This window comes from Euwallacea similis, chromosome 6, assembly GCF_039881205.1.
Source record: "Euwallacea similis isolate ESF13 chromosome 6, ESF131.1, whole genome shotgun sequence".
Taxonomy (NCBI): Eukaryota; Metazoa; Arthropoda; class Insecta; order Coleoptera; family Curculionidae; genus Euwallacea; species Euwallacea similis.
This window is the reverse complement of record NC_089614.1, coordinates 831,315-856,472: the sequence shown is the minus strand read 5'-3', so window position 1 is coordinate 856,472 and position 25,158 is coordinate 831,315. Positions and strand designations below refer to the sequence as shown.

The following is a 25,158-nucleotide window of genomic DNA, read 5'->3' as shown; positions in this document are numbered from 1 at the left end:
CGCCCCGAAATACCAGCACGATATTAAAGAAAACCCCGTGTCTGTTTTCCTCTCGAAATTTTCAGTTCACCTATGATCTTGCATTGCGGGAATTTTCTAAATCAATACTCTTACATCTGCCGTTAATTATTACTTGTTATACACGAGAATGGTGCACACCTTTATTCACCCAGAATTCTTAGCCGAATGAATCATAAACCTTAGGTGGCAGAAATTTCACCGCCAACAACTTTCGTTATCGGCTTCTGCGTTTTTATTATAGTCACAACTGAAGAATAAATCATTTACACTGAACCAAATAATTCCATAACTAAATATTAATTAGATCTTATTCAATAATATAAATAATTTATAATAATTATTACAAGGACAAGTTAATCATAAAAATATAAAGATCAGTGGTAAACAATAATACACAATAACTGCTCGACATTTATACCCTTAATTAATTTAAATCATGGTATAATAAAGTGATTTACCATAAACCACCACATACTCTCCGTTTGATTCTCATCACTTGGGGTTAATATAAGGAAATAAAGTCAAATTTTAATACCAATTTATAATGGTCAATATTCGAACATACAATATCTACAGCAATATAGATCTAGTTTAACTTTTCATTCTGATTCTTAAATTATTAGTAGGTACAAATATAATATAAACTGCAGGATTTAATTGATTACGAAAGGAAAACAATACACCGTTCACCGTCTCTTATCGGAAATATAATGGTGACCGATCACATAAGAACTTCAGGTATTTTGACATTTACTCTACTAGGAAATGGTAAATACGATGATATTAAAGCTTATTATTTTTTAAATAAATACCAAAAGTGTCCCGCTAAAAACATGTATTCTCTGACAGAGATACAAAGATGTTTTCGGCTCAATTTGAGATACAGTACATGAAAACAGGAAATAAAACTTCTTTGTTAAGCCTGGTTTAAATATGATTTTTTGTCCTCACTATTTCACGATCGTGTTACATCAACTAGTAAAATAACATGTATGTATGGATGTAAAACCTCATGTTATCTATCCCGACAAAGCAAAAAAACTGTTGGCCTAGAGATTTGTGCATAAATCAGGTGGCAGATCGGTTGACTGGAAAACGACTAAGAAGTAAATATTTGAATAATGTATCCGTCGTTTTTGGTATTTCTGTATGAGCCTTGTTAATCGTTCGTACAAGACTGAAGGCGAGACATGACGTGAGGACCAGGCTTCCAGAAAAATGAGGACGGTCCTAACTAAAATGATAAATGGATACTTGCTCATCCACCCTATGCGATGATGTAAAATAGAATGTTAAACACCAAGGTTGTGCAGGACTTAAATTATGGGCCATAACAATGACTCGAAATTTAAGTCCCGAATCGCGCAAAGCTGAGAGATCTAAGACGTGAGGGTCTCGAGTACTTCACAACCGTGGTGTAAATATATACGATTTTTTGCACTATCAATTTTAACTAGATTTCATAAAATTGTAGTAAACCGAAACACACAGAGGCAATGTGTCTTGAATCATAACTTCAAGGACTTCAACATTTCATTTGACGTTAATCTCTATGGCAACTATAGATAAAACAGCAAAGGATGATTAACTTGTTATTCATCTGCTTTAGAAAAAAAGGGGAGAAAATGTACTTCACGTTTTCTCAATTCAACACGCCCAACAATGGTGTCTTTTAAAGCTTGTAGGGGAAAATACATTTGTTAATATAATAAAATAAGTTGTAAATGATAAATAAAAATCTCTACTTAATAATACGAATATCAAATAATTCAATCTCAGCGGTAAAGAAATATCAACGCAATAAATCGATATATTTGTACTAGGAAGTGGTTGAGCACGGTGCTTCAGTGTCAAATATTCCACATGTTGAAAAATACTAAAACTAGCCATGAAATAAGAATTATCGAAAACTAATTGGAAACACAACTCTCACATATTACCATAATAAAAAATATAACAATGACCTTTTATCGAACGAAAATATACACAGAATACTGCGTTTTCTACGAAAAAAATAATAGAGTTACTAGCTTAATTATATAATATCGGACCGGGAAAACTTCAACCACAAGACTAGAGAAACCTACACTGGTTCATCACAATTAAAGATTATAAAAAAATATAATTTCTACTGATAAAATACACGGTAACACAGCACACAGCAAAGTGAGTGAAGGCCCTCGCACTTCAGACCTAATAACTATTCACAGAACTTTCTAAATTTTAAGTAAAACGGGAAGAACATCGATTTTTCTTATCCTTAAATGTGGGCCGAAGGGGAGGTGATGCCATGGGTAACTGAGTTTTCCAAGACTACATCTAACTCATCTAGAGGAGCCAATATTTGAGTCAGAAACGTTTGTAGCGCGCGTTTACGCAGAAACGAGTTTTCTTCGTACATTTCTTGGGTGACTCTGCAGGATGACATCGGGATTAGCATTCTGTGCAGTAGATGCTCTCTGTAATTAAATCGAAAAATCTAATAAATTTCCTCGGCCCTCGAAAAGTATCTCTATGTAGGCTCTATGCAGAATATGATTTTTTTAATTGTTTATTTTTGTTTACAATGGAATGAACTAATAATCGGGTGTTTTTTTTGTTCAAAAAAACTCGTTGGATACGGCGCCAATTTTTTTCTCTTTTTGAGGCGCGTTCCTCTACGTAAAACAACATGCACAACTAGACTTCAAATTATCCAAGAAACGCTCGATTTTGATCAATTTTTTTGCCGAATGGTAGATTTCCAAATGCATGGCCTGAGCAGGCCACCTTCAAGATTATTTTTAATTTAGGGCCGCTCGATCGAATGTCGATTTTTCAGCACAAACAAATCGACACGTAGTTTTGCGATAATACGTCATCCGAAAGTGACGCTTTGAACTAAGAAGGTTCTGGAAACAAAAGAATAACACTTTCGCTGTCAGCGTTAATGGCGTCTTCCTGCGTAGCTCGAGAAAACGATCAAATTTCGGTTGAAAATGTGCAAAAAATTTGGAAAAATTCGTTCAGACTTGAAGGTTAATTAAAGAGAAATGCAATGAATGCCGGTACGGGATTGTGTCTGATTGAAAACGGGTAAAAATCGCACGTTTAAAATTCGATTTTATTTGACAATGCCGGGAACATCATCTCGTTTGCATTCGGGTTTCCGAAGTCGTACGATTGCTGAGTAGCATACTTGGAAGAAGCTCAAATTGAATCGAAGTAAAAGTTTTGGTGACTGAAAAGAAAAAAGCCATAGGCGGACGTGAAACCGGGCAGTGTAGTGCGTGCTGTATCGAAAGTAAATAGTAACTGAAATCTCTCTTCTGAGTAGCTGCGGAATGACAGTTTTTCTTGACAAGACTCCAAGCGGATCATAATTCCAGAAGGATTATTTGCGGTAAGTGACCGATGTTTGATCATTGAGCCTATTTTAAGCTTCGCTTAATAACATTTTCTGTCTTGATGACCACAAAGTGATGTTTCTTACTATTTATATGGCTTTCTTTAAGCATACACACGTTATGTATTATTTCGTTTCGCGTATCGTTTCCATAACTAGATCGCTGAACTGTTCTCTCGCAAAAAAGAGTGTAAAGTTATTATCATTCGTCCTATAATTCGTATCTTTGCAAAAGATATCGATTCTTAGATGATTTAGCTCAGTGGTAGTACGACAAATAAGATATTCGAAATACAGGATAAGCTGATCATCGAGTTAGCTCGAAACGAAAATTGTTTAGTGATATCCTTTTTAGTTTCCCAGATACAGCATCATTTTGGTCCCTAATTTTTGCGATTTTTTGGTGCCGAAAATGAAGGTACAAAAAGTGCCCTTTCGAGGTTCCACGACCTCAATGTTGGTACCTACGGTCAATATAAATTCAAAATTTTTAATTGTATCAGGTTGTTCGGAAAGTAATTTCGTTTTTTTATGTGAAAATGAATGACAGTTTTCGTATAATAAACAAATGCTTTATTAAATTATATATTGGCCGTTCTGGTCCAACACCTTTTGCCATCTTTCTGGTAGTAGCATAATTCCACGCTCATAAAATTTTTTGTCTTTGCTGGCAAAAAACTGATCGAGGTGGTTTTTGACCTCATCATTTGAGATGAAAGTTTTACCGTCTAAAAAATTTTGGAGTGACCGAAACAAATAATAATCCGATGGTGCCAGGTCTGGAGAATATGGTGGGTGTGGCATTGTGTCCCATTCAAGCTGTAAAAGCTTTTGGCGAGTGACCAAACTTGTGTGAGGTCTCGCGTTGTCTTGGTGAAACACTACACCTTTTCTGTTGATTAGTTCGGGTCTTTTCTGTTGAAGTGCATCCTTCAGTTTGTCCAGCTGCTGGCAGTAGACTTCCGAATTAATCGTTGTGTTATCCGGTAAAAGCTCAAAAAAAACGATTCCTTTAAAATCCCACCAAACAGACAGCATCACCTTTTTTTGGTGAATATCGGCTTTGGAAATGGTTTGAGTCGATTCATTTTTTTTGCTCCATGACCTCTTGCGTTTGACGTTGTTGTATACAACCCATTTTTCGTCCCCAGTAATGATGCGCTTCAAAAACGGATCATTTTTGTCACGTTTGAGAAGCGAATCGCAGACGTCAATGCGGCGACACAGATTTCTCTCTGTGAGAACATGGGGAACCCATATATCGAGCTTCGAGGATAATCCCAGGCCTTTCAAGTGGTCATAAACTGTTGAATTCGATAAATTTAACTTCAATCCGATCTCACGTGTTGTTATTCGACGGTTCGCATCAACTAATGCCTTTATGGCGTCTTTATCAGCTTCAACCGGCCTTCCCGAACGTGGTGCATCTTCGACATCAAAATTGCCAGATCGAAATTTAGAGAACCAGTTCTGACACTGGCGTACTGTCAACACACCTTCTCCATACACATCGGTCAATTTCTTTCTGGCTTGAACAGCATTTTTACCCTTTCTGTAGTAAAACAGTAGGATATGTCGAAAATGCTGCTTATCGCTCTCCATATTTAAAAGGGCACCAACCAAAAACTACTGCGTAGAATTAATTGAAATGTTTCACACACAAGCCTTGTTATATGAGCTCTCAAAGCATATAAAAATTATATGGCTTAAGTGTGAGGTTAAGTGCAAAAAAATACCATTAAATCCTCTGTCGGGAAAAAACGAAATTACTTTCCGAACAACCTAATAATTTAGTGAAATTAAATTCAACGTTCTCTGATTTGAGCTAGCCAAAATTATTTATCAATTTTGGTTTTTAAGGAGGCACTATTACGGCTTGCAGGATTTTTTAAGTGTCGAGTACATTATCCATAAACGTGTTACGAGAGAAATTACGAATTCCAGACAATTTGGTAGAGAAGTTGTCCCTACAGAGACGCGACATGATGCTTATGGCTATTGTTTATGAGAGAATTAAACTTGTTAGATTAAATATATCATATAGCCTTGTAAATTATTAAGTTTTAACAGACTGAGACAAAATATTAAGATTGGTAGTGACTTTATTATATATGCAAATCAGTTATCAATGCGACGTATGAGTTTCTAAATTAGTATTGTTCTTGCAAAGCCTAACTTCTTTTTCAATCAAATTCTATTTGCAATAGAAAATGTAATTTTTATTCCAACGGAATATGCTTGCATAATGAAAGTATTGCTTTGAATTCACAACTTTTCCCCCATTTTGCCAAATCTGAAAACATTTCATGTTACTTCTTATCGTGTATCGTGTTTAATACAGATTAGGTGTATTTTTACAAACGGCAGGTTGTACCAATATCACTTCGTAGATGATTCACTCGAATGTTAACGCGGCGATGAATAAGATGTTCTTAATGTGTGCTGTGCTAATAATCGGGATAATCGGGTTTTCTTTTGTTTTAAAGACTCATCAGGTACTCCATTAGTATATTTGTAGCATCGGGTTTGATACTACTGTAGATATAGGATGGTGTTTATATCTTATAATGAAATCACAGATAGGAAAAGGACTATAAATATGCGTTTATTAATGTAAAGTGAACAAAAGAGAATGTAAAGTAATTCGTGAGTTTCATGAGCGTGGACGCGACTTCTGAGTTACCAATGACAACCGAATCCAGAAGAAAAGAGAGCTTGTACATGCTCTGCAAGATCTTAAATACTAAAACCCATGGTGATAAACCATGGGCGTATCCTGGTTAAGGTGCCATCCGCACCACCCGCCGCATCAAACCGTTACGTCTTAACCAGGAATTGGAACTGCCATTATAGGGCCAATGAAATCTATCAAGGGCAATTCAAATGCCGACAAAGTATATTAGAGGCAGTTCCAATGCCGACCAGGTTTATTGCGGGGATTTCAAACACCGACAAGGCATGGCATGGGAAATTCCCATGCCTCAACTAATGCCCACCAGGGTCGTACCCCAGGGGTATGACAATCTTAAAGATAATTCCTACTATCTAACCTGTATCCAACGTAAAAGTAACACCTATCTACAAGAGTCTGAGGTAACACGTATCTACAAGGAACGCGATCCTACATATTCATGACGTAGTGAGTGAAAGTGGAGGGGGGGCATTTAATTGTCGTTTTGTAAGTAATTTTGAGATAATAGGGATAGGAAGTTTTCAAATTGACACCCTGAATGCATTACTTACCGCACTCCTAAGCAAATAAACAGCTGGAATTTCCCGTCTTTTCCCAAATTTTTGCTTGTGTGCCTGATCTCATCGATGAGATGACAGTAGCATCTCCAAACTGCGACGGTTTCTTGGTGATTTCGTTCCAAACTGGCGGTTTTGTTGCCGGAAAGTTCATCCATCAGGTTTTGCTCGAATTGATCTTTCACACGCACTAATACATCAAAGGCTAAATTATTAAGTACTTGAAGTTTAACACAAACAACATTTACATGGAGAAAACATTTATCATATTTTTCTAAATTATAAATCCCGTTCTTTCACTCACCAAAATAATCCCATAGATAATTCTTTCCAACAAACATCCTCGCTGATTTGAATCCCAAAAGAAAAACATTCTCGAGACATTGGACTAGGCCATCTTCACTGCACAAGAGAGCAGTAAGGGTCGTGTGTCTTTCGGAATTCCTGGTGTATCTCCATTTGACAATGTTATTAACGCAGTCTCCTAAGCATTCGTGAAATACAGGAGTGAAAAGGCAAGATTTACGGAATTCAAATTTAAATGATTATTTAACGGCCAAGAGTTTATGTTTCATTCCGTTAAATGATAGTGATGAACTTGTTTGATGTCTTCTTTGTTAATCAAAATGTACAATATGGGGTTAAAATCACAAATGAAGAAAGAAGATAAATGTTATTACGAATGTTTGAAAACAAATTTGAAACTATTAGTCGACACAGCTATACAGAACCGACACCTGATAGAAAACCAGGGTAATGTTCCTCGTTATAATACTTACTTTGCCAGGGAATAGTGTCGACTCTGTATATTCCTGTACGTATAAACTGTACTAACCCAACATGTACTGCAATTCGGAGGCCTTCAGCTCAGACCGGGGTGAGGGGGCTGGAGATCGCGTTCTCGGTGTGCTTCTCCCAAGGCTACCGGTCGGCCTATTCTCCTCCTCTTCTTTTTTCAGGGACAGGAGATTACCGACCAGGAGTCTTTCCGTTGAACCGTCGTCTATGCCTCTACCTAACCATCTACCACACGCAAACCTAAAAACAATGTAAGTCACAAAATATACAGTGAAATTCTAAATACAAAAGTTTATATGGAAAAAAATGTACTATGAGGGAAAAATTGGATAGATTTGGATTTTAAAACTTACTTATAGGTATGTCCTGTCACATCATTCCTCACCAACACATAGTCCACCATCCACTTTGCATACAATCCGGAATTATCATGTCCAATCCTTAAAGTAGTCAAAACTCCCAAATTCCTGTTTCTATACTCGAAACTGTATATATTTTTGGGAACTTGAATTCTCTGAGTTTCTGACAATGTCCCGGACAAAACCACCCATACATTGGCGGACGTGTAGGCTCCTTTCTTATTGGGAACTATCATGATGTTATAAGGTATCACAGTCGTCGGGTATGTACTGGTAAAACAAAAATAATCCACAGCGTTCAGAGAGAGCAAGTGGTATAAAAATTGCTCCTTTTCCTCTTCACATCGCACGAAAGCAGATCGCTTGTATAACTCTTTGAGAAGGCCCTGGTCCAGTAATAGTGCCCGTAAATGTTTGGACAGTTGTTTCTTTTCCAGGGCTAATCGCACCCAAGCTCTGGCAAATCCAATGCCCGTTTTCACGTCCGGCATTGCCTGGACGTTAGTTATATCAAAAAATATGCTATTGGGCAAGTCGGGAAGGTCGCTTTTAGTTCGGTCGCTTGCGGGGCTGTTCCAGCTTTCTAGACTTGTAGTTAACCGTGAAACGTCTGAAAATAAATATACTAAGTTCCAAGCGTTTATATTTAACTCCTGTTAATCTCTGATATAGTCACAAAAGTCTACATACAACCATAATTGGTTATAAGTAATAAATGATTAAGTATAACTTCTTTGTTTAATTATGGACGAAAAGTACTTTACGACAATATATTATCATAACAAAAAAAAGTATTATTCCAACATTCCAATTCGAGATAATAATTAAATAAAAAAATTTTTACTCCACTAAAGTCTACATACGCTTGGAATTATTGTTTGTCTTCCCCTTTCTTATGCACCTTTATCAGTTAGCCGGAACTAAAATAACCATAAAGTGGGCATTTTGTGTTAGAAATAAATCCAAATAAAGCCATATTGTATTGAACGTGCCAACATCTTAACGCTAAAATCATGGGGAGAAGAGAAATTTCAGCATCCATCCGAAGTTTAGTGGTTAAATTGCGAAATGAAAAAAAATCCTTCGGAGAAATAGCTACTATCGTAAGTTTACCTTGAAGTACTGTCCAAACCATAGTTAGGAACTATGAAAATCGGGGAACTATTCTTAATAAAGCAAGATCAGGACGCTCAAAGAAACTAAGTAAAAGAGATATTCGAGTGCTCATACGAAAAATTAGTTCAGAACCTCAATCAAGTGCCCCAAAGCTCGCAGCAGCTATCGAAAGTACCACCGGGAAAGTCGTGCATAGTGAAACGGTGAGACGAGTATTACATTCACATGGCTATCATGGAAGAATTCCGAGAAAAAAAACATTCATATCCGAGGCAAATAGGAAGAAAAGACTGGAGTTCGCCAATGAACATTTAAACAAGGATTTAGACTTTTGGGAAACAGTTTTATTTACGGATGAGAGTAAGTTCAATATTTTCGGATGTGATGGTAAGGGCAAAGTGTGGCGAAAAGTGAGCCAAGAACTGAACCCTAAAAATTTGGTGCCAACGATAAAACATGGAGGGGGCAGCGTAATGGTTTGGGGCTCAATGGCGGCGGCTGGGGTAGGAAAATTGGTTTTTATTGAAGGCACAATGAATCACAGACATTATCTGAATATACTTCAAGGCAATTTGATTCCGTCAGTAAGACAACTGGGGCTTGGCGATCGATGGATTTTCCAACAGGATAATGATCCCAAGCATACAGCTATAGTTGTGCGAGAATGGATTTTATATAATGTCCCAAAACAATTGAATTCACCACCTCAGTCGCCGGACTTGAACCCTATCGAGCATCTGTGGGATGAGTTGGAGAGAAGAATAAGAAAATTCAATATTAGCAATAGAGAATCGTTAAAGACAGCGTTAGAAACATCCTGGTCAGAAATACCGCCAGAAGTAACGCAAAACTTGGTCTTTTCAATGCCAAGACGTCTTAAAGCAGTCCTTGATGTTAATGGTGGACCCACGAAATATTAGCCAAAAAATATTAATTTTTATTGATAATAAATACAAATGTATGTAAACTTTTGTGGAGTATATATTTTTAGTTTTTAATTATATTTCGAACAAGGAGGGTTGTATATTGATTTCATTGTTATAATAATGTATTGTGAATTAAATGCTATAATTACATAATTAAACGAAGAATATAAACTTTTTCATTTACGAGTTACAGTAAAATTTATAGGTATATGTAGACTTTTGTGACTGACTGTACATTAAAAAATCAGTTCTGGGAATGTACTATCGACCACAAAAGTGGTCGACCAGTTTCAAATCAAAATCGCTTGCGGTACTATGGGTCGGATAACTTTTTTTGCCACACTTTACCTAAATTACTTTTTGTTGGATCCTTCTTTTTGTGTATATACATCAGTATTTTGCACACGAACATGTATTGCTGGCCCAATTCAATAAGACAATTTTATTTTTTGGTATTTTCTCAGTTCATCGTTCAACTGCAATGCCTCCAAATCTGAGCAATAACATTAAAAATAGTAGTGCTTTTATACGAACGGTGGTGCAATGTTACCGAAATTAGTCGTGAATTGAATATTACGGTAAGTAATCACATTGTTTTTTTTTTAATTAAGGTAACTTTATCACTGGCTTAAGTTTGGGGACGTTTTTTTGTTTATATTGTTACTTCTGGCAAGAATTTCATCTCGAGTTGAGCGAAAAGTCTATGAGACGTCGGCTGTGTTATATGTATGTGGGATTCTTAGGTCAGATAGATCTAACCCTTTTGTATGTATGTAAAAACTTCTCTATTTTTACGACAAAATGGAGGCACGATCAGGAAATCTTTGAGTTGTATATAGTGATAGTGCTAATATTATTAATTAAGTTAGGCTTGTTAGTTTAACATGAAAGAGAAGGTGAGGGGGCCGATGTGCCCCTATAGGACGCTTATATATGTCGCAACCTGGTTAGAAGTACTTTCATCAGTTAAGAGGGTTTCGCAATCGTTATCTTCATGCGATTCTGATATTTTATGATTAACGTCTAACCACCCTTTGTCGGTAATTGTGGAAAAGGATAGCCGCGCTTTGTCGGTATCTATGAAAATGTACCGACCAAGTGTTATCAGTACCACTGTAACGTCGCACGTGGTGTTATAAGTCGGTAATTGCTTTCCAGCCGGGGTAAGACACTGTTTAATTGCCCTTCGTTTTAGTATTTAAGAGCGCCCCGAATCTAGAGAGTCCTCTTTCTTTCGAGTGGCTCATCAGAACTATTATCTGCAAGCAGAATCCAAAGTGTATTAGGTTAATATCAATAAACCCTATTATTTAAACCCTAGACAACGTTAGAAAAACCTACATGTATAGGAAGAATTACTGTTCAGAAACTCAAATTTCAGAGGTTTTTAAAATTTTTTGTGCCCATGCAGTTTTAATCTCGTTTCAGAGGGAGACCGTCCGTCGCTGGATCACCCGTCATGGGGTCGAGGGTCACGTAGACCAGCGACCCAGGCCTGGTAGACCCCCAAGTTATCGGTCGACCAGTGGCAGGAACAGGGTCGCCGATTTTCGGAAATGTGGTTTTCGATGAACATCCCAGTACGCTGTACATTGGGATGTAAGTATGGAGATCATCCGAAGAACTCTTCATAATCGACGACCAGCAACGAAACTTGCCCTGACAGAGCAACATTGTTGAGGTATTTTAAGTCTCCGTAGAGAACGAGAAACATACACTTCTACAGAGTAGTGAGAATTTTATTGAGTTGATCTTTATGGTACGAGTGAAAAAAATGAACTAACTTACTAAAAACCAGGCCAATACAATTGACCTGTTAACTAAGGTTCTTAGAAATTAGACAAAACACATGTGCAAGCAACAAGAAAGAACTTTCACCAAGAACTACCCCAGTCTGACATCATTAATAAAGGATTGCCAGATGAGTTCGCATATGGCCCTCAGAAACAACCCAGAAAATCGCTAGATTCTTGCTACATGAACAAAAGGCAAGCAGAAACAAAACATTCAAACTACAAGCAGTGTCGCATCATAATTTCAACAAACATAAACAGGCCCGCTTAGCATTTGCCCAAGAGTATTTAAATTTTGATCGGGCAAATGCTATTTTTGCTGACGAAAAAACTTTTTTATCAAGCGAAAACGGCAGGCTACATTTATGGAGACCTCATAATACTCAGTACGATTAACGCCATATTGTATCGAACAGAAGGTCCGGCCGAATACGGGTTAACTTCTATGGGTGGATGTCTGCTGATGATCCCGGCGAACTGGTAAGTTTTGAAACAAGGGCGAATTCTATTGAGTATGTTCGGATGCTCGACGAAGTTATGTTTCTTTCTGTTGGTACTTTGTATCCTGTGGCAGAAATGCCCGTCATCAATTAAGTTGATGACAACTGTAGGATACATCGCGCAAACATCGTGAGGGACCGGTATCACGAGCATCCAGACATAAATAATCTTCCCTGGCCTGCATATTCACCAGACCTAAATTCTATAGAAAATTTATGGGGCCTAATGGTTCAAAGGTGGCACAATAATAATGAACGTACTACCGAAGATTTGGTGGTACATTGCAACCAAATCTGGAATGCGATTAGAGGTTTACCCTTATGTCAAAACCTTGTGGGTTCAATGGGCCGGAGGCTACAAGACGTCATCGACGCCAATGGGGGAGTAACCCGCTATTAGAATTGTTTATTTTTAATTTTGTCATTTATTTATATAAATCTTAAGTTTATTTTCTCTCGATCGTACTGTATTTCTGAAAAAAATGTGTCTTGAAATTTTCCCTTTTAACGTACGCAATACGAAAAACGCTGTTTATGTCATCTTTTGTCTAAAGAACTTTTGCGACATAGAAATCAATTGATTGTTAAATGAAAGGTAGGAAATTATTAGCCGAATTGATTTATTTGAAATTATCGTCCTGAAAATATTCTAGCAAATTTGGTATTCGATGTAAAATTTTAAATTTATTCGCTCAACACAACGTGTCTGTGGGTCATTTTTTGTGAACTGATAAGGTGCCTTCGCTCGGAATACGCGTCAAGCGATTTTGAACCTTAGCATGGTAGATCACTTTTGTGGCCGATAGTGCATTGCGTTACGAAGGGTGTGTCCCATTTTCGTTGATATCTTGGGATATCTCAGTTATTAGCAAAGATAGAGGGATGCGGTTTTCGCGAACCTGTGTCACTTTTTAGTCAAACTAATGATGAGGTTGATATAATTGCCCTGTAGTGCAAAAATTAAGACAGCTGGATCAATTCTGTCAACGTCAGTAGTAGATGGGCTGTTATACCCCACACCCCAAAATACCACATTTATCAACTTAAATTTTCTAAATTCCCAGGTACCTATCCGTGGAAAATTACAGAAATTTATTCCGAAATATTTTTTTTCCCCAAAAGTTCTTTGCTCAACATATGACGAGTGGGAGGAAGACATTTAGGTGCATCTTTTGTTAAAAAATAAAAAAATATTTGATTCTCTTTATAAATTTTTTTATTACATTTGTACAATTTTTCTCTGGTCAGTTAGCTGGTGGGTTTTGTTTGTTATGTGGGGTGGGCTTGGTGAGTCAGATGACATGCCAGAATCTTTACTACTGCTGCAAGAATGTAAAAGAAATTTTTGGTTGTAATATACAGTTTGGCTAAGAACCAATAAGGGTTCAAGTATAGAAGGTTGGAACAAAAAAGTGAAGCTACAGATATGACTTTCTGCATCTTTATCAAAAATAAGTTATTTATAAGGACTTACAGAATATTAACTTATATTATATAGTTAACATCTTGTTAACAACTGTTATATTCTAATTATAGTTCATATTTTACCTGTTTGTTCTGAGGATCCGGCAAAATGCAGCTTTGGATGCTGGTGACCCGAAAACGACATCCACGTATAGGCCAAAGCATCCGTCAATGCACGCAATGCTTTGTTCAATCAAAATCACTCTTATTGCAGCGGCGCCATGTAATTATAGTTCATATTTTACCTGTTTATTCCTAGCATTCGACAAAACGAAGCTTTTGAAGCTGCCAAGCCGAAAGTAACGTCCATATACAGACCACGGCACCCGCGAACGCATGCTATGCATGGTTCTATAAAAATGAATCTCATGGCTACGGCAATAGGTAAATTTAAATTTGTTTCTATATTTTCCGAAGGGATAAAAAAACCAGCTCCGCATTGTGGCCAGGGTGCAACTAGGATTACATTAGTATTATTAATTTCTTGAACTGAAATATCAGCCTCAAAAATATGATTACTAAAACAATTTATCGACACACGATATTGCCTGACCATCTTGATCTGTGTGATATTTCTGGGGTTCAAAGATAACACAACCCTCGATTCACTGTTTAAGGCATGCGCGCATCAATCGCGTGGAAATATTGGAATGAAGAAAAACAACAGTTCACGAGATCTCCCAGATATAGCTTGATAGCTTTTTTCATTTTTGCACTACAGGGCATTTTTGAAAATGTTGTATTTTGGGCCTCCCCCTATAGTTTGAATATGCTTAAAGTTATTGAAAATATAAAAACAGTGTCGGATAGAGATTTTTACGTAAAATCCAGTGGCATATTCAGAATTTATTTGTAACTCATACTTTTCGAGATAGGAACCGAACTTATGTTTTAATGGGACACCCTGTATATATATATATACCTATTCTAATTCCCCTAATTCTTCTCATTTCAAAAATACAAAACTCGATATGGTTATTTCAAAGAATAATGTCACAAATTGACACTACCTGCTAGAATAGTGACTAGAGGCAACCATATTTAAAGAAAAATAATTAGTGACAATTATAATTGTTAATAATTATATTAACAGTCAAAATCTAACTAACAGTATACATTATGAAAGGACTCAACATATAATCTTATTTTTATAACATAAATATGTGGGTTTTTCTTTTATTCGGTTGTCTAGGGTTTATGTATAATTGGGATAGGGTACAATACGAAGCTTAAATGGTAACTTAATTAGTAAAAACTCGCGTCACTTAGTTCGTCGTTCACTCCGGATATCAAAAGAGCGCGATTCTCCTTGTCACAAATCTTAAATATTAAACCTGGGGGTAATAAACCAGTGTCGTACCTCGAGTAGAGGCCAGCGACCGTTACAACATCTGGCTGCTGCGAGCCAGCACCACGAACCATCCTTTGTTTGAGCCCTTAGCAACCATCCTCAGGCCCTTCTTCCTTGGTTCAAACAAAGAGATGTTCGCTTTTTGGGTTTTTTCCGTGACACAGATTCTAGGAGGTTACTGGGAGAACCCAGCAACAGCCGAGAATCACTCGAACTCAGGTACGATACGCATGGGCGTAACATCGAGGTACCTCACTTTTTAATCCCCCTCGGTTCCTCAACCCTAATTTAACTAATACTATCTAACAAATATTCGGACTTTCCCGTTGGTGTCTCGATTTGGTCAGACAGTAATAATTACATTTAGAAGAGTTAGAGCGATCTGACGAGCGGATCCTACAAATATATTATTAACAAAAACAAATTTGCCATTTTTTTTAACTGCATAATGATGTAAATTTAAGAAAACGTTCAAACTGATTTCCGTTCACGTCTTCGTTTATATCCAAACATTTTTTCATATAGTTTGGATATTCTGTTTAAGGCGTTGAAAACTATTACCGGGTGTCTTTCTGGGTATTGCAAAGCTACCTCTATAGCAATACGTAAACCATCCATATTTTCGTGTTATCTTCGATAAATCCCGTTTTTTAAATACCTCCATAAAAAGAAACCTACGATAGATATATAAAATATATACAGGGTATTTCAGAGTTGTGGCGACAAATGTCTAGGGGAGATTCCTCTGACCAAAATAATTAAAAAAGTTCATATGAATATGGATCTTCAAGTTCTTTGTTTTCGAGATACAGGATGTTAAGAAAAAGTTTAAAAAAGTTTTTTATTTATAGTTTAGAAACGCATTTACCTATTTGAATAAAATTTTTACGGTTTATTAAAACAATTATACACCTGCTGGACCAGTTAGATTTAATCGAGAATTTCCAGGAGCATACCCAGCGAGCCAGTCGATTGTTTTTTTGGAGCATTGCATATTCAAACTATAGAGGGAGGTCCAAAATACAACATTTTCAAAAATGCCCTGTAGTGCAAAAATTAAGATAACTGGAGCAATTCTGTCAACGTCAGTAGTAGGTGGGCTGTTATACCCCACATCCCAAAATACCACCTTTACCAACTCAAATTTTCTAAATCTCAAGGTACCTACCTAACCCCTAATCACCGCTAAAAACTCACTGCACTAATCTTTTTGTCTCACCCAAACCATTGGAAAAACTCTTAAGCAAAGACATCAAAAACCTTCTCAAATCCCCAGGTACCTACCTGGGGAAAATTAAAGAATTTTATTCCGAATTTTTTTTTTTTTTTCCCCAAAAAAGTTAATTTGCACAACATATGACGAGTGGGAGGAAGACGTTTAGGTGCAGGATACAGCTCCTCCTTGACTAATCCATTTATTTGGATATTCTTGATTTAGGAAAGTCCTCACAATACCACTATAATGAGAAAGAGCTCCATCATGTTGGAACCATATGGAACGAATAATGTTTAAAGGTATGGTTTCCAACAAATCTGGCATTTCATGTTCTAAAAAATGTCTATACATCATTCCCGTCAGATTTTCATTAAAAAAATGTGATCCAATTAAATGTGTTCCAAGTATTCCCGCCCATACATTGAGGGACCAACGATGCTGATTGTCTAATGATCTTATTAGATAAGGAATTACATTATCATAGTAATGAAAATTGTGACGATTGATAATACCAGTTTTGTGAAATGTAGCCTCATCGGTGAACAAAACCGTCTTGAAAAAATTGTTATTTTGATTGTATTTGTTCACACCCCATTCAGCAAATTCTCTGCGTTTTGCAAAATCTCTTGCATCGAGTTCTTGATGCAATTGGTAGTGATAAGAATGAAATTTATTTTTTTTCAAAATATTGTGAACTGATGTTTTGAATATTCCAAATTCCTTGCAAATTTTTCTTTGGCTGGCGTTGGGGTCTTCAATCACATGTGCGAGAACTTGAAAGTTATTTTCTTCATTATTTACGGTTTTGTTTCCTTCATTTTTTTTTATAGGCGAGAGAGCCAGTTTCATTGAATCTTTGATATAATTTCAAAAATGATTTTTGAGTTGGGTGTCGTCGATCAGGAAATCGTTCAGCTTAAAGTCTTGAGGCAAGCAAAGGATTTTCCTCTGCTCTACCCAAAGTATAAATCATATCTACCATTTCGTTCATAGGAAAATTCATTTTAATGTTATACTAAAATTTTAAAAAAATGTAGCAAAGCTATAATTAAAGTTAAAATACATACCTGTAAATAAAAAATAATCATTAATCAAGTTTTGACATCGACTTAGATAAAGGAAATTGTAAATATGTTGCCATTTTGGAGGTAACCATAGCAACTGATATAAAAAGTAATAAAATTTGCTACCTTTTCTTAAATCTTATTTTTCGAATAAAACCTGTACATTTAGGTATAGGAAGGTGTAACAATTTTTGATTAGTCATATGTTTATCTCTTATTTCAAGTAATAAAACATGGGGTGTTCTATTTAAAAAAACATAACTTTGATATTTTTCACATATTTAGAACACCCTGTATAAAACAAAAACAATTTTAGAATGAACCCATAATCGAGTTCTATACAACACAAAAAAAAGAAATTCAAAATATTAAATTATTTACCCGTAATCTTTCAAGACTACACTAAATGACCACCCTGTATAATTTTTCTTTACTCAATTAGCTGGTGGGCTTGGTGAGTTCGACGACATGTCGGATGACATGCCGGAATCTTCACCACTTCTGCAAGAATATAAAAGAAATTTTTAGTTCTAATATACAGTTTAGCTAAGAACCAATAAGGGTTCAAGTATAGAAGGTTGGAACAAAAAAGTGAAGCTACAGATATGACTTTCTACATCTTTATCAAAAATAAGTTATTTATAAGGACTTACAGAATATTAACTTATATTATATAGTTAACATCTTGTTAACAACTGTTATATTCTAATTATAGTTCATATTTTACCTGTTTAGTCCTAGCATCCTACAAAAGGAGGCTTTTGATGCTAGTGAGCCGAAAATTATATCCGTGTACACGCCACGGCACACGTGAATGCATATTATAGATGCCACAATAAAAAATAATCGTATGGCTGCAGCGGAAGGTAAATTAAAAATTGTTTCCACATTTTGGATTGGCACGCTGAAAATTTGTGGACACGTTGGCCACGGTATAATTCGGATTTCGTTAACTTCATTAACTTCTTGAATTAATGTATCTGATTCGAAAACGTGACTATAACAACACTTTATCGAAACATGATACCGCCTGGCCATCTTGATCTGTGTGATATTTCTGGGGTTCAAAGATAACACAACCCTCGATTCACTGTTTAAGGCGTGCGCGCAATCAATCGCGTGGAAATATTGGAATGAAGAAAAACAACAGTTCACGAGATCTAAACATAGCTTGATAGTTTCTTTCATAGATGGCGCTCGCTGTTTAAATTTGTACAGATCTTTATTTTAAAAAGATCCAACTATTTTTAAAATAATTTCTTTATAGGTAAATTAACTATGAATACAACATTTAAAATTTTTTGATCTGCCTTTTATTGTACATATTTGATGTTTAGTTACATACAAGCATATTTGTGGTTTGGTTTTTAAATTTTTAATTATTTCGTCAATTTGTTTTTTGGTTAAATTACCATTTTGATATTTATCATTTAATTGTGTATAAATTTGTCAGGTGCGTGTTCATTTTCTTTTATAGGGAGGCAAAGCGTTCCATTAGGGCTTTTGGTCCGTATAGCGTTACACAATTTAGATTCATATTTCACTGATTGATGATTATTATTCGAATGTTTCGATTCACTTTTTGTCACCTCTTTGTTACTTTTAATTACAGTATCATTATCATCTCATTTTGTTTGCGCTTCAGTAGCAATACGCATTTGTTGCATTTGAGTAGTAACGTTTTCAAGTTCCTCTTTCAATTTGGTTACAGGATCTTTTAGTCCATGTTTATTCATCATATATTCGTATAACAATTTAATTTGTTTATAAATTCGCAACAGATTCGCTCTAGAAGTGTTATACTTACGTCCTATTTCTGTTATAGAACACTTTTCGTACTCGACTAGTTCGTAAATTTCTAATTTCTGTTCAGGATTCATTTTAATATTTATTTATTAATATTAAAATAAAAATTGTATACGTATAAGATTACCAGAACACTGACAATATAATCGTGTAACGTAAGTGTAACAGTAATATAACAGATTAAATTCACTTTAAAACATTAAATTTCCTCTTTTAGAGTATTTTTTTGTGATTTATCGTGATGAAAACTTACATTTAAAACAACAGTTACGTAACATATCGTTCCTTCTGAGGCTCCCGTTGGAGCAGTGACAGTTTTATTAAAAACCACATAAAGAATAATTTTGTTTTTGAAACCAGAGATATTGACAGGCTGGCGAGACAAATTCTACACAGTAAATTGTGTGGCTATTGTTGAATAAAGCAGGTATATAGAGAGGAATTGTATTACCAAGTCCAAACACTTTTTTGACATTATTACTATACATATCATAAGCTATAGCGTATTTTTCATTTTTGAAATCTAAGTCGAGAATTTTTTCCGGATAACGCTTACTGTTAATTTCAAAGTAAAGATTTTTTACGTTTGCATGATCAAACAAATTTTTATTTTTTAATTGATCGTTAGTCCTATCTGTTTGGAAAGCTACGAATGCAAATACCGGATTATCTACATTTCTATAAATGTTCGTGATATCTAAATGTAGTGTTTTTCCTGATGTATTTTTGTGCTGTATACATTGCCAATTTTTAAATGCGTATTGGTAAGGACCTGTAGTCAATTGATTGATAATTTCAACTTCAGCGTTATCATCGTACTCTTAGTAAAAATTCCGTAATTATAATTTTTCCTGGATGAGGTATGTACCATCGGCCTTTTTTACTTTTCCACCTGTATAACATTTCGTTGTCATTATTTCTCATAAATATTATTTCAAAACCACCTTTATAGATAGTAATATTCACGTCTGAAAAAAATCCCAAAACTAAATCCCCCAATTTGCCAACAACTGAAAAATTTCCTTCACCATCGAATCTCGAGATAAAACCTGAATTTAAAAGACATCCATTTGTAGTAATTACATTTTTTTAATTTTCACCTGCGATTTGAGCACCAAAAAAACGATACAGCTCCTTTAACTGTTCCTACAATTCCGGGGAACTCTACCTCGTCTAACAGTTTATTATGTTTCTTTACTTCGACATGAGAAAAAAGGTATCCAACAAAATTGTCAACTAGTTTGACATTTGAATTTGGACCATAATTTTTAGTATCGTCCTGATATTTATATACTCCAGTGATACAGTACTGGAAATCAGAAGTACAGAAATTATCACCGGTATCGATTTGAAATAAAGTTTTCTTGTTTACGCTATTTACATTTAGCATTGAAACAGGATGTACATTTTTATATTCAGCTTTAATCACACCTTGAGAATATTTTGAAAACATTTGTTTACTTATATTGTTCTTTATTTATGTAAAGATATTTTAAATATTATTTTTTAAGAGATAAATAAAGAGTCTTTTAAAAAATGGCGAAGCGTCTTTGAATCTATTTAGTTAATTCCTTCCTAAAACTTTCCAATGTTTCTGCTTTTCCGATTGTCTTCCCTTTCTCAATTAATGCCCTTCTACTTTCCTTACTAATTTTTGCTGGCTCCTTTTTATTCTTATTGTGTTCATTTAAGATTAATGTCTTCATTTTTGATTTCCTGTTCAATGTCATTGAACTCTTTATCGGTGATTTTTCCGTCCCTAATGGCTTTGTAGAATCTTTCTTCTATTGAATCAAGTTTACTTTTTGTTAACAACCCAATTGCAGCGTACTTATTTATTTTTTTCGTAATTATTCCACTAGAACTTCGCAGAACCGCCATAAATGTTGTTAATCTAATAGAAATTGATATACTGAATGGAATTAGAATTGGAACTGCAAAAGATGCAATCATAACTCCAAGTTCTGAAAGTGTAATTACACATTCTATACTAAAAGTTCCTGCCGATATTTTACGATATTTCTTTTTCATACGATTTCTATCCTTTCTTTCGCCATCAAGGTACTGGTATTGATTCATTATTCGATTAATTTTGTAATTGGTAGAGTCGAATTCCGGAAATGGAATGGTTCACAATACAAAATATTTTTTTCGGATGGTGCCGAAGCTGTAATGTCATTTAAGTGATTTTCGTTCATATTTTATTAATAAAATATTTTTTTCTCAAAATTTTGTTGGTTGTAACTCGTAATTATAAAACGAACCAATAATTTTTTCTTTATCTAAGTCTTTAATTTTATATGTGGTAGGGTTAGTGTGCTGGACTTTATTTATAACAAATACTCCTTTTGACCAATTATTTTTATATTTATTCGCGAACATACTCTTGTAACTAGTTATTCGTACGCGATCTCCTACCTTATATTTAGGTTTATAGAAAGTAACACTCCTTGTGCTCAATCGAAGCAGAATATCTGCTTCGTTACTTTTTTTAATTTCGGATGGTTTCATACCGATTGTGCTGTGTACATTTGTATAGTTATATTCCATGAACAGTTTTGGTAAAGTATCAATCCATTTAAAATTTTGACGAATCTCAAATTGAATTTTTAATTTTTCGTTCATTGTTTTGTTAAATCTTTCGACAATTGCTGACTGTTCATTTTCCATATGATACATTTTAACCTTCGCTTAGGCGCGCGGTTTTATACATATAACGAAGTTGGTAGCATTGTATCTATCAGATACATAGGACAATTTACGGGGTGTTTTTTTATTAACATTTTTTTTATAATTATAAGAACTTAATATGTTAGGTTTATATTTAATTTAACATAATAGCTAATAAACAAAATTTATAATGTAAAAATATAATAAAAAATATTTATACAAAACGAAATTAACAATGTTTAAATCTTAATCCGAATCTTCTGCACTTTGTGGATCTAAACACTTTTCACAAATCGTTATGACGTGTTTCTTAAGACATAGGGTTTTACCACATTTTTGACATGAATATTTCGAAAATTAATGTTTTTTATTTATATAACATGGGTCACATCTCTTTCTTTTTTCGTTTTCTGTCGCCGAAGTCGAAGCTTCCGATAGATTTTCATGCTGTTTATATTGCACCAACATTACTTGAAGTTCCCTTAGTAAATTGGTCAACTATGCTCGTCTTTTCAGTTGATCCTCTAATAAAGTTAGGCCCAATGTTTTGAGATATTCTCGTCATGAACAAAATTCGTTTTTGTTGGTCAAAAAAATTATTCATGAATTGATTCCAGCTATACTTACTATTTGGTAAAATATCACCGTAGGCCATCTTCTTGTAGATCTGTTAACATTATATGTCGCACAAAGCTTATCGGCCACATCGATGCCTGATTTTGTTGCATTGTACAATTCAGTTATTTCAAGCTTTTTCTCAATGTTATTTCCAACTTCGCTGGAGCCAATATGCATACTTGATAGAAGAACTACAGTTTTTCCATTTTTCGGAACATATGATACTAAGGTTTCATTCCTTGTATAACCAAAAAGGCTATCATATTGGTTACGCGAGGCGGGTGAAACAAATTGTGTTGGAATTTCTCTTTTATTCTTTCTGACGGTACCTACGTAAGATAGATACGTAAGATCAGCGGAAGAATTGCTCTGTCTATAAAGTCCTTCGGGCTGCTGACCACAATAAATTTCCATATTAGATACATAAAATAGTTTCGCGTCGCATAGGGAAAAATTTTTTATTCCATATTTGCTTGGTTTTGATGGAATATACTGTCTAAAGCCACAACGTCCTTAAAATGCTGGCAACATTTCATCAATTGCTACATTTTGCCTAAGATGATAACTCATTTTACAATTAGAAATAAATTTTGTAAAAAGATCTCTAACTGCCGCTAATTTATCATTCTTACGTCGTTCTTCTCTTGACTGTTTGTTATCAAATTTTAGGCATCTTAGTAAAAATCGGCATCGTTTTTCAGACATAGCCATTCGGAAAACATCTACTCCTAAACTATTGGGCACTTAAAAGTCATCTAAATTTCGATGACCACCGCGAAATACTCCAGCAATGTAGACGAGCCCCAAAAATACCTTCATTTCAACTATATCGGTGGGTAAACAGTTTCTCTCTCTTTGTTATTTTGATTTTATAAACTCTATGTACTGATTTGTGTATTGCACCAACATAGTTAAAATTTCAACACACATAAAAAGATTCCAACATTCCACTACCGTCTTTGCGTGTTTTGTCATCTCACCAACCACTCCAGGTAATTTCATAAGAATATTATGTGGTTTTGCTCGGGAAGATCTTGGGGGGCAATTTACTCCATTTAGACCCATCCTTACCAATAAAAAATTCACCACTGTCTTGATAATCCAAATTTTCTTCTTATCTGACTTCATGTTCTGTGTCAGAATTTCCCGATCTAGTTTCTACGACATTTTCTACATCGAAATCGTCAAACTCAAGGAAATCTTCTTCAGTAATGTTATTACTAACTTCACAATCAAGAAAACTTACACGATTTAGTTCTTCCACATCATCAATTTTACTGAAATCGTATACTTTTCGACTCATTTTTATAGAAAAATTATAAATATATAAAATCAATGCGAATATATAATAACCGAACGTAGTATTCTTTCGAAAAAACTAAAATGCAAGTGAGGTGAAATAATGTAACACAAATGGTCGTGCTGTATCCATCAGGTACGCAGCCAAACACTGGCGCCTGTTTTTGACAATAAAAACTTTATGAGTGGCTGTAAATTGTCAGAATTTTAGAAACATAAAGAGAACCCTCTACCTAAGGAATACTTCAAATTACAATATTATAGTATCAATAGTTTCTTAAAAATTCCCAAAAAACTGAGGCATGTATCTGCTGGATACATGCGCGACTAACGGAGGGTTAATGCAACCAAGACCTATTTCATTTAACATAAAAGACCGAAGAAACCCAAGACAGCTAAAGGGAACACTTTTTCTGTCCTTGCCATTTAAAATACATTGTAGGAGAGTTGATCAAAGTCCACGTCGGTGCACAGTTTTATGGCACCAATTTAAAAAGCATGTAAACGAAGATACACGAAGCAAAACTGTCCCGGCACCCAAGATTGAATCGAGTTTTCAAAGTGAAATTCGTTTATAAGTTTTTGATTTCAATTGCGAATCGCAGAATAAAACCGAAATGTTTTTTCTTGTACATTTTCAGTCCTACATAGGTTCGCGCTTGGCGTGCACCGTTACATTTGGTTATATTCAGTTGCCTACATCAGAGTAATAGCTATTCTAACAAAAGATGCACCTAAACGTCTTCCTACCACTCGTTATATGTTGTGCAAAGTAACTTTTTTGGGGAAATTAAAAAAAAAAATTGGAATAAATTTCTGTAATTTTCCCCAGGTAGGTACCTGGGGATTTGAGAAGGTTTTTGATGCCTTTGCTTAAGAGTTTTTCCAATGGTTTGGGTGAGACGAAAAAATTAGTGTGGTGAGTTTTTGGCGGTGATTGAGGGCTAGGTAGGTAGGTACCTGGGGATTTAGAAAATTTGAGTTGGTAAATGTGGTATTTTGGGGTGTGGGGTATAACAGCCCACTTACTACTAACGTCATCGTTAGTTTCGCTAAAAAGTGACAAAGGTTCGCGAAAACCACATCTCTTTATCTTTACTAATAATCGAGATATCCCCTGGTTACAATGAAAATGGGACACTCTATACATGTATACTTTTTTCTCTAATTTAGGAGTACATAGAGTTAGCATTTAAAAGTATTTAAGTAATCGGCTCTTAATAAAACGTACCTGCTGCTAAATAATTATTATCCTTTTCATTCTGGCCCTTGTATTTTTCCTGATATGCCAATAGGTGAGTCCATAGTGCGGATTTGCCTCGTTTTCGTTGCAAGCCGTGCGACCAAACGCGCTCCAAAAAGTCGCACAAAGCCGCAACTAAAGTGTTTTCTTCTACTGCCCCAAAACTATCCGAGGATTGATTACTTGACAAAGTCACCCCTTCAGCTCCTAATTTGGCCAATAGCATTCTTTTGGTTTTTGCTTTACAATCCTGTATAAGAAATTTAATATATTTTTAGCA

The 25,158-nt window shown here is 35.2% G+C and overlaps 1 protein-coding gene and 1 long non-coding RNA gene across 3 annotated transcripts in view; both read right to left on the bottom strand.

Moving 5' to 3' along the window:
* Positions 1-542: 542 nt before the first annotated feature.
* Positions 543-25,158, bottom strand: part of pns (pinstripe) — a 30,604-nt gene continuing 5,988 nt past the window's right edge. Inside the window, exons 11-16 of one of the 2 annotated variants that reach the window (XM_066390855.1) lie at positions 24,867-25,128; positions 7,807-8,422; positions 7,491-7,693; positions 6,960-7,139; positions 6,650-6,845; positions 543-2,480 (exon numbers count right to left, since the gene is read on the bottom strand). In XM_066390855.1, the coding sequence (XP_066246952.1) occupies positions 2,282-2,480; positions 6,650-6,845; positions 6,960-7,139; positions 7,491-7,693; positions 7,807-8,422; positions 24,867-25,128 (1,656 nt within the window). In that variant the 3' untranslated portion in view covers positions 543-2,281. Of the gene's footprint in view, positions 2,481-6,649; positions 6,846-6,959; positions 7,140-7,434; positions 7,694-7,806; positions 8,423-24,866; positions 25,129-25,158 lie in introns of those variants that run through there. The other variant, XR_010752177.1, reaches the window with a different exon arrangement.
* Positions 13,350-14,176, bottom strand: LOC136409432 (uncharacterized). Its single transcript, XR_010752178.1, has 3 exons — positions 13,857-14,176; positions 13,696-13,794; positions 13,350-13,469 (listed from the first exon to the last, which is right to left on the bottom strand). It is a non-coding gene; the product is annotated as an uncharacterized lncRNA (long non-coding RNA).